Genomic DNA, 11151 nt, shown 5'->3' on the forward strand with positions numbered 1-11151 from the left:
CTAATAACAAGCTAAAGGTAACATTTATAAATGGACACTGCAACTATGGTCATTCGTTTATCTATTGTGAAGGGTCATTTCATTATGGGTTGTTGTAGCACTGTGTTTGAACTTTTGTATGTACCGTGTCTACTAATGTGTAAAGCTAAAGTAACATCTTCAGCTAGTCAGCTTGAGATCCTTTCCTCTAAACTGGTTCTATCTCTTAAGTGAATATTTGATGAGCTATGATAACCATTTTCATCCGCACAGAGCCAAAGCACAACCAAAACAATGTTCTTCCACAAAATGCATGACGTCTTGTTTTTTAACCGCTAGAGGGAAAAAAAGTTACATAGTGTACATTTAAACATATGATGTATCCTAAAGACCTTCAAGGAAGTCAATACACTAAAAAAGTTTGTTCATGAAATTTGATCAACTTCAATAGCTAAGAAAAAAGTATACTTTTTACTTTGAAATGTTAAAACGTTCATTCAAGTATGTTTTTATTTACCTTTGACTTTTAATTGATAACATTTTGATTCAGTATACCAAAAATGAAACTTACACTTCCCCAGAATACCAAACTAAATATTAAATAACTATAAATGTGAAATATAAATATTGATATACACATAATTGTTATTTTATGACCAACTAACCACCAACAATACTGAAAAGCTGACAAAGTTTTCACTTAGATGAAATGCACGGCTTTATAAATCCCGGTAACCACAACTATGAATTGAATCTCCTTGAGCCCTTCCCTAAACTTCAAATGACTGTGGTCGAGATAGAGACAAGTTGTAGATGTGAGCTGTCTGAAAAGGAATTTGTTTAGGTTTGGCACCAAGACCTGGATCACTTATCAGTTAAACTAACATGCTGCATCTCTTCACAGAAAGACTTGCCTCACGTTAAGCTGTAACAAAGTAACCCCTTGTTTTTCTTATACATACTAGAATGAGAGGAGCTCATAATTTAGCTTGGGCGTAATTTTTTTTTTCTCTCCTCTTTTTTCATGACAGGAGACAAAATAAACAACTTAACTCGCACACAAGCCTCGCGCATGTTGGATGTCTGGCTGTTATTGTTGTGAATTAGGAGACTTAAGACAGAGCAGATTTGTATAGATACTGTTACAGCAAAAGGCAATCCCTCAGATCTTCCCCAAACACAGGGAGAAGACGTGATTTGTTTCTTTTCCATTGTCTTTTGTGGAATGCTTTATAAACACAGACTGTGTCATTACTGTATGTCAAAGCAGCACAGAGCTGGCTAGCAGTGCCAAAAAAAGATCTGCAGGATTCTAATATTACCAAAAAGAATAAACTCTTAGGTCATGAAGTCCCCTTAATTCTGTTGATTCAACGCGGTTTTATTAAGAATCAATATCTACTTTGGCAGGTTTATTAAGTTATTTAATTTCCTGTGCCAAATAGCACAGGATAAGCCACAGATGCTAGCACAGAAGCTAAACTTAAAGCTTGAGGGGACCAACCTCACCAACAGAACAGTTACGATCAGTTTCACAGGATTTGCAAGGTGGACGAGTCAACACCTTCACCTTCACTTCAAAATACACGAAGAACTTCCATTAGCACTTCGAATGATCAGAGTCGGATCAGATGGTGCATGGGGAGGATCCATAATTCTGTCAAGACAAGGATTAACTTGCCTGAAGTTGCTGCTTGGAAATGTCGTAGAAGTTTGTGGAGAATATCCGCGTAATCTAATTTTATCATGTTCCCTCATGTTCTCCTCTCAAAAAAGTATAAACCATTCTCTGACTGTCAGAAAACAATGATTCTGTCACTCTAGACATACAAGACCAGTACTGCTAAAGGTCTCTGGAAGTTTTTTTTTTTTTTTTTGGATACAAAGGGAACATTTTCACAGAGACTTATAGGCTGATATGGAATGTGCAGTGGTTTGCTCAGTGCGATAAACTTTCCAATATTTCAGGGCGCTGTGTACACAGTCGATTCGGTTGACAGCGGTAGCATGGCTTGTATGAAAAGCCCTATATGCTGAAGTATTTCAGATCATGACAGATCATGGCAAGCTGTTATTATCTCAGCATACCACTGAGGTGGATTTTTCTCTGATGAGTTTGTTTTGGGGCTGTTAAAACAGCAGAGCTTTGTGGCGCAAAGCTGCCAAATGCTCCATTAGAGACTGAGTAAAAAAAAAAAAAAAAAGTCACTCAAAGAGTTTCGATGAGTCTGAAAGCTGAGAAAATAATGGCTTATGAGTAAACCCACTAAGCAAGACACAAAGACACAAAGTCCCTCCTTTTCATATAAATAGATCAACAGTATACTACTGCATAAAATATTTATGTCCATAAAGTCCACCTAAAGATGAAAATTGTGTCATTTACTTACCCTCATGTCGTTCCAAACTTTCCTTTCTTCTGTTGAAAAAACAAAATAATTAATTTTAAAGAATCTTTCTGCTTTTATCCATACCATGATATTCAATGGGGTCCAAAACAAGTCTTTTTAATATTCTTTTTGTGTTCTGCACAAAAAAGAAAGTCTTACAGGTTTGGAATGACATTAGGTTGAGTAAATGATGACAGACATCTCATTTTTGGATAAACTATCCCTTTGACGTGAAAATCAGTGTTCACTAACCACAAATTTCTAAGTGTCTTGAAGGTACTGCTAACTCTTCTCGTAAGTGCAAGCAGAAACAAGTCATTTCTTCATGTAGCATGTCAAACTTCTGTTTTTGCAAATGTTTTTTTGCCAATCTGCAATTTTTTATTTATTTACCAAAGCACCAGGCAATTCGATTCAATCTGTATAGTGCACTTATTATTAGTGTTAAGAGTTAGCAAAAATGCAATATCAAAATATCAAACTACCAACAGCTACCTATTAAACAGACTTATTTTTAGGTCTAAACTGTTTTCAAATAGTTAGCTTGATTAACAATGCAAACTTTCTTCACAACTCTTAGTGCTCACTATTCATTTAACATACAGAGGTGAAAAAATAAGAAAATGGGTTTATTTTCAGAGAGAAACGTCAGAGACTATTTTTATGGCAGCGCGCCACAGCAAACATAAACACAGCCATAAAAATCTGCCTTGAGGCCACAATCAACAATTATGCAGCAGTGTTTGATTGTGAAAAACCTTGTAACCTCATCTAGGCTGTATATCCATTTCATTACACAGTTTGAAGGTATGAAAAGACACAAAATGTTTTTACTTGACATTAACTCTGTGACAAGTATATAGTCCAGACGAAGCCATGAGGTTTAGTGACATTTTATGAAGAAAAAAAAAAAGTTTTTTTCTTCCTATACCTCAGGTATAATTACGTAGTTAAATATACCAAACCATTATGTATTTTTCTGTCTAAGCTTAACATTTTGTAAAGTCATTAGCTCCAAAATCAAATGTCACTAAAAATACTTACATTAACAAAAGTCTTGTTCTTCAAGATTTAAACTATGGTCACCACTACAAATTTGCTCTTCAAGATTGAAACTAATGTCAACACTACAAAGAAATAACACTTGTTGACACTTGTTGACATTGCAAAATAAATTCAGCATGCAATACAAACACATCAGAAATAGTTGGCAAAAACAGTATGCAGGTGCTTTACACAGAGAAAGAGTGACTGAGGGCTTTCCCAAAATCATTGTTGTTTCTAGAAGGGTGTATCATGTCTGTGCGTTCATCCATGCATGGGTGGATGATTTTACCTATCCCATGCCTTTTGGGAAGGATCCCCCTTACCGTATTGAAAGATATACAGATATGCATGCATACATCTCACGCACACAATAATTCCCAATTCACCCACCATTTCTCACCCATATATCCTCACTGACAAAAGAAAGCAGTGAAGGGCACCAAATATTGCTGTGTACGAATAATACTTTTTCAGTAGTCACTCATCATGAACACGGGTATGTGTGTGAGGGAACAAAATGCGATGATGGTATGTTCCCAAACACAGCTTTATGGGTCGGTACACAGATTTATGGGTCTGATTATATGGACGCATTCACACCACACCTCAGATTCTTACCTGCAATTACAGTTTCTTTTGGTACCAAGTCATTACTGCGTTGGAACTCAGAACATAGTGATACGAAAGAGAAATTATTATTTGGCTGGATATCAAGCAGCAGAAAGCTTCAAAGGCCATCATTTAACAGGTAACAGACCCGGCAACACTGTATATTTCATTACTGAGGCCTCATTATTCTGTAATTCCTTCCCTGTGGACAAGGTCTGATAACTAATACACTCCAAATGGTCGACAGATAGAATTTTTCTTTCGCATGTATGTTGAATATTTGTTTGGCAGTTACCATAAAGCTTCTTTCATCACATTCTTACGTGAGCAGTGAAACAGGCAGTTAACCGCTTTGTTATTACTCAGGGGGGAACGCTGGAAATGCGCCCATTATAGACCCACAGGTCATTAAACAGTGACATCAAAGACGCCTGATTCCAATTTACTCTCTATCTTCACTTGCACCAAGCACAACAACATGCATGCGTCAGAATACACTCGTAACTTCACAAAACCAACACGTAAGCGAAGTAATGAGGCTTTGTGTTGTTTTAATAACTCTCGCTTTTCCATGCCATCGTAGCAGAGTAAACATTGTTTAGATATTTATATGTATATCAAGTGTGCATTCCTGGCTAGTGAAGACATGTGAGGGGAGAGAGAGCCACAAGTCTTATTATGAGATCTACTGAGGAATTATCCTGCCCTCCTCTCGCCATAAAAAAGTCAGAGTTGAAGAGAGTCTGATTGCAGCCTCACACCTGCTTTGTGTGCAAATTATAACGTTGAGCCAGTTTGCGCTAGTGCTCATTTCCCTTATTATCTGTGGTAGGTCAAATGGACAGCTGAGAAATGCTTCAGATAAAACATCTACATCAATGCACCTTAATGCTGCACTTTCCAGGATGGCAAAGTACTCCTGTGGTTTTGAGATTGCGAAAGCGCACGAGTAATTTTGAACTCAAAAGACATAAAACAGGATAATTGTAAGATTACATATCACGTACATAGCTATTTAATACATATTATTTCAATGTCAGCTAACAAAAAAAAAACGGTTTGAGATGTTCATACGAAGTGTTACTGGCAAAGTTGTGTCTATAAGAGAGTCAAAAATTTGCCTTTCGGTCTAAGAAAGATTTTTTGATTTGAGCTATTTGTACCGATCTGTCTGTACATGATGTTCCTCAGTTCCCTGTACTCGGTGTCCTAATGTGAATGTCCCAATGGTCTAAAAAAGTGTTCAAGTAAATATAAGACCTTTATTGCAATATTTCTATTCTCTGCAATTATTCACAAAGTAATTTTCAATATTAAACAACTTCTTATTTATAAAGCCACCTCACTCTCACCATTCACTGTTTACTCTTTTGTAGGACTGGGTATCGATTCCTGATTAGATCTGATTCAGATTCACAAGCTCGCTATTAGATTCATGTATAAATTAAAATGAGAAATGGTGCAGGGAACATTTTAACTTGGTACATTATAAAAACATGCGTTTAAAAAAATTAACAACATGGCCCAAACAATGCAATGAAGTGAGTAATTCAATGGAATGCTGTGATCTACAGGACGTGAAGTGCTGTACATTTTTACGAAGCCAGTGACATTAAGCACAGATTAATGGATCAATACCGGGATTTTAATTAAGAATGAATCCCATGATCACAATCAATAAAAAAACCCCCACAATATTTCTACCCTTGTCGACCTATGGTCTTTTGGTGATATAACCAGTAAGGCCTATGGCATATGGTAGTAGTAGGAGAATAACCACATGGATCCAAAAAATCCCACCTATACCTGTAAAGATGATCTCCATCTCCATGAATGTCACCCTGCATTGGACCCCAGCCCGACTGACGCTTTCTGCCAGTGACAAATCTGGCAAAACACTGGGTTTTAGAGTGATTATGTCATTACTCTCTGATTGTATGGGACAAGATGAAAAGAATGTAAGCAAGGGGAGGGAGAGTGACTAATCCTTCTCAAGGTGTCCTCTTTCAGGACCCTTTCTGTGAGGCTTTGTGAGGGACTTATGCGGCCTGCTGCCCCAGTTTTTTCAGGGGGCCGCACCGCCCCTATCGGATGTCCCAGACACAGCGGAGTCAGCCTGGCCTGTGAATGACAGAATCAATGGGCTGGGAAAGAGCTCTGCCAAGGGTCTTTAAATATCTCCCCACCTAACCTTCCCAGGAATTACATCATGGCAGCCTGCCTGTGCTGGGCCACGAAGGGAGGAAGAAGAAGATGATGATGATGAGGAGGAGGTAGCGAAGGAGACACGCTGAAGGTACAGCATCAAGAGGTTGACTCGAGGTCAACAGAACTATTTTAGGGGACTTCACTTCACTTCAAATAATAATTTGAAATGTAACTCTTTTGTAACATTATAAATGTCTTTACTGACACATTTGATCAAATGTCTTGAAAAAAAGTCTTGAACAATATACATACATACACATTGTAAGACACATCCAGACTGTCACAACATACTTCAGCGATGTGAAAAAACTCAATAAAACAATAACCCTTGCCAACAAACTCACTGAAGCACAGTAGTTATGGTGAGCGGTTGAGAGTGGCTGGCACAGGGGTAGCATCGAGTTATTTGAGAATGCCAACTCTATGGGTGGCCTGAGACAGGAGCTAATTTTCCAATGGAAACCCTGATATCTAAACAATACAGAAGCAATAAACAAATACAGGGTTGGAATAGCAATACATTGACCTTGGTGGAGCCAGAAAATGTCAACGCACTTATGGACGATAATTCAGCTAGAGGCAGCACGATATGATATTTTCCAAGGTTTATGCACATGGTAATGAGTCCCTGCTTATCGTTATCATCATCCGTAATCTACTGACACCACAAGTCTCAAATAACAAAACAAGCCCTCCTTCACGTTCTGGTGGCGGGCTCTGGTGGAGAACCCCTACCAAGAGGACTAATCGATGCTCTCATCAGACCTTCTGAATGTGCATTCTTCACATAACTCAAGCCTCAATCATCCATTTCACACATTAGAGTCTGTTCTCGGGCTCCTAAATGGCACACACCTGCAATACCGCTCTATTTATCACACCGAATCTCTCTCTGTAAAGCTGTCAAGGACTCTAGCTCTCTAGAAACATACATGTTTGAGTCTGTGCCAAGCTAATCAGAGAGGTTGTAGCATCTCCATCAAGGGCTTTTGGATGAGCTCGCTGTAAGCTTGTTCAAATAGTTTGCAAAGCAGTCAGAGACTTCTGCTCAGGCGCATTTACAAAGTATGATGAGAGACAACTGTGACTGCCAAAAGCATCGGCTTTGCTTTCTGATGAGTGTGCTGACATATTTAACAGAGCATATTAATACACATCTTTCTGAGGTATTTTCTCTGCATGGCTGTTACAGCGTGATTTTGACACACTGTGAGGAATGATTGGTTGCTAAAATGCATAACATTTACACGTTTGTCAGATGTTTTTATCCAAATAACTAAAAGTGCATTTAAGGTATATATTTTATCACACTGTGCACTTCCTGGGACTCGTGTTGAGCTACAGGAAAACTTAGTGTGCATTAGCCTACCAACTATAAATAAATAATATATAATACATAATATAAACACTTCTGTTCAACAGTTTGGGGTTGGTAAGATTATCTCTTATGCACACCAAGGCTTCATTTATTTGATCAAAAATACAGTAAAAACAGAATTTAAAACAACAATGAACAAGTAATTAATTTCTGTGATATCAAAGCTGAATTTTCAGCATCATTACTCCAGTCTTCAGTGTCACACGAAATAATTCTAATATTCTGAAGAAACATTTCTTATTATTATCAATAGTGAAAACTGTTGTACTGCTTAATGTTCTTTGGAAACTGTGATAATTTTTGGTAACACTTCATTTTACAGTGTCCCTGTTACACATTGTACATGTAGTTACTATAATAATAACAGTCAATTATGCATACATGCAACTAACCCTAAACCAAAAACCCAACCCTAATTATATAGTAAGTACATGTAGTTAATTACTATTACTTAGAACTTAATTGTATAATTACACTCTAACAAGCACACCTTAAAATAAAGTGTAAACTTAAGTTTTTTGATGAATAGAAAGCTCAAAAGAACAGCATTCATTTGAAATCGAAATCTTTTGTACCATTATAAATATCTTACCGTCACTTTTGATCAATTTAATGCAAAAAATAAATAAAATCTTAATGACCCCAAACTTTTGAATGGTAGTGTATACACAATACATTCACACTTTTGCTGTCTCTTTTTGGAAATGAATTTATTGAATTTATTATTATGTATATGCTTTATATAATTTTTCATGTGACTTTACTTACTGTATAGCTCCCAGTTAGGGTTAGGTTCTCAATAAAACAGAGCCCCAAGACAGTTAAAACACTAGTAACAGTGGCGTCAGCTGTCTGTGTTTTTACAGCCTTCAAACTGACTGATTACTGAGATATCAGATATTTGTTAGTAAAATGAAGACACATAAAACAAGCCAATTACACACACACACAAAAATCTAAAAACACAAAGTAAATAGCCATGTGACAACCCCTGTCAGAAATAAATGTGCAAAAATTGCACCTTTGTCTTATAGACTATTGACTGCATTAGTACTTTAAGACACTAATATGTACCCTTAAGGTAATAATAAGCACCTTTTAGGGGTAGATAAGGTGCAAATGTGCACTTTTGAGGATGCCGTCTCAGTAAAAAGCTGTTCAGGGGCCTAAAGGAAATTTTTTTCATCATTTTTTATATTAGTTTCAATGGAAAAAATGACAATACAGTAACAAGAAGTTCCATGTGCAGAGTTAGAAAATGAGCAGAGCTTAAATGCAAATGAGAAAAGCAAAGAAAGCATCATGTGATATCTACCTTGGTGCTGCCATCCAGCTCCTCGCTGTTGGAAAGAGTGGTGTTGAATGCTTCGGTGTGCTGCGGAGCGAGCTCCTTCGGCTTCTTACGCACCTTCCTGCCCTCGGCCCACCCTAGAAGGATGCACTGGCTCCAGAGCACTGCCGTCACCACAGCTAGCAGCCAGCAACGCATCTTCAGCACACCAGCCAGGAGACCGTGCTTGGGTCAGAAAGCAGACTCCCTCACAGTCTCTCTCTTTGCAGGAAATTCTCGACTTTGAAAACCGGGGGAAAAACCAGCAAGACGTCCCACACGCTTGACCTCACTGGAAGAAAAATACTGTAATAGGCAGGCAAAGCGATTAAGAGACTTGTCCACTCCACCTGATACCTCAGCCTAGTCTTGATCTTCAACAGCCAGCAGTATGAGGCAGGGGCTCAAGCTCCTTTGGCAAAAACAAAGCGAAGCTTACTCGACTATGAAATGTGTCAAGTGTGGAGTAGTCCTGGGAAATGACAGGTCGTCGCTGAGCTGACAGCAAATAAACCCATTAGTGAGATTTTTCACGCTTCCTGCCCCGTGGGGGGTACCAGAGGGCAACTGAAGAAGGTCCCAAGGTAGGGAGGGGGGAGTGGATGGAGATTACTCAGATTCCCTCTCACTTTCTCTTTGGTTCTTTACCTCCGTCTCACTCCTACTGGGATGTGGAGTCTCTGCGGTGATGCAGCGGAGCCGATTCTCTGGTAAGCAGTGCTGAGCTCTTGCCCCATCAGTCTTCACATGTGGTTCCTTCTTGAAGCCTAGGTGGGAAAAAAAGGTCCTGAGGGAATTGGAAGTTGGAAATGCTCCAGTTTTCGTAGCCTTTGGCCTTCTATTGCCTTTTTTTTCTTGCAGGGAAAAATCTGTCCCCCTCTGAGGAACTTCAAAGAAGTGAAGCACTTGATGGGACAATCACACCCAAATGCATCAGCCCAGTTCTGCAGGGTGATAAAAAACACACATGCGCGCTCACCTTAGAGTGCAAGATCTGCGTGGACTTTGCGGTAGGTCTTGCTCACAGTTGTATTTTCACCCTCTCCAGATCTTATGTTGTTGCTTCTGCACTCTCTCACTCTGCTTACAGGAGGGCTCGCAGCAGAGTTTATCACAGCCCCCTCTCTGTCTCTCGCTCTCTCTCTCTCTCTCTCTCTCTCTCTTTCTGATTCCCTTGCTTCTCTTTTCCTCATCAGTGAAACTGGCAACCTCAGTGGACTCAGCCCTGTTTTATCTCACTAATGAAATACTCAAGTCTTGAGGGAGAGCTCTTTGGCAGGCAGACTCTAGGGAATGCGTGTTCATGTGTGTAGGTGTAAATCTCTCTCTCTCTCTGTGTGTGTGTGTGTGTGTGTGTGTGTGTGTGTGTGTGTGTGTGTGTGTGTGTGTGTGTGTGTGTGGTGTCCTACTTTGCAGTAGCTCTGTGCATGTGACATTTAGTCTCAGAGAACTCAAACGAGTTGAAAGGAACTGCTTTAAGGCACTTGAATGTTTTTGACCAGCTGACTGGTTGTGTTTTAAAGAAGAGCTGAACATAATATGAATTTAGATGGAGTCACCCAATAGCTTGAAATATGTCCATCTGCATGTACTCATTGAGATGAAAGTGTCAGAAGCATGTTCAACAGTACAAAACAATATTTCCCACTATATGCACACACAAAAACTGCCAAAACGTGGCATTAAAGGTGAGTGTAATTTTAGTGATCAACCACATTCTGTCATTCCTCCATTCATTATTTTACTCACTGTTTCACATTAGCACAAACTATATAGGATAATCATATTATTATAATATATCACACTTGAAATGGTTACATTATGTACATTTTTAACTTAGTTTAAAAATGCAGTACTTTCTCTCAGCACTGCAACCATACTGGGAGATATCCTACAACTCTTGACGCTCTTCTCCCCTCTGGTGGTTGGAAATAAAGCTGCAGAAATGCATCTTGACAGTCTAGGATTATCTGTATATTATTGTATATTACTCAAATCTACCAAGAAATCAATATGCAAATTGCACTTTATTTTATTTTGCGTGCGTGTGTATGTGTGTGTGTGTGTGTGTGTGTGTGTGTGTGTATTCATCTTAGAATTTAAATACTAAACCAACCAAATACATTCAGTTTACAGTATGTAACAGCATCCAAAATTGTATGAGTTGATATGCAGTGTGAATTAATGACAGAAAGTTGCCTACTGTTCAT

The 11151-nt window shown here is 38.6% G+C and overlaps 1 protein-coding gene across 1 annotated transcript in view; it reads right to left on the reverse strand.

The window, feature by feature from the left end:
- Positions 1-10102, reverse strand: part of c1qtnf12 (C1q and TNF related 12) — a 21413-nt gene extending 11311 nt beyond the window's left edge. Inside the window, exons 1-2 of the mRNA XM_079588851.1 lie at positions 8927-10102; positions 6217-6315 (exon numbers count right to left, since the gene is read on the reverse strand). Of these exons, the coding sequence (XP_079444977.1) occupies positions 6217-6315; positions 8927-9100 (273 nt within the window). The 5' untranslated portion in view covers positions 9101-10102. The remainder of the gene's footprint in view (positions 1-6216; positions 6316-8926) is intronic.
- Positions 10103-11151: the final 1049 nt, after the last annotated feature.

The sequence above is a fragment of the Phoxinus phoxinus genome, assembly GCF_949152265.1.
Source record: "Phoxinus phoxinus genome assembly, chromosome: 18".
NCBI lineage: Eukaryota > Metazoa > Chordata > Actinopteri > Cypriniformes > Leuciscidae > Phoxinus > Phoxinus phoxinus.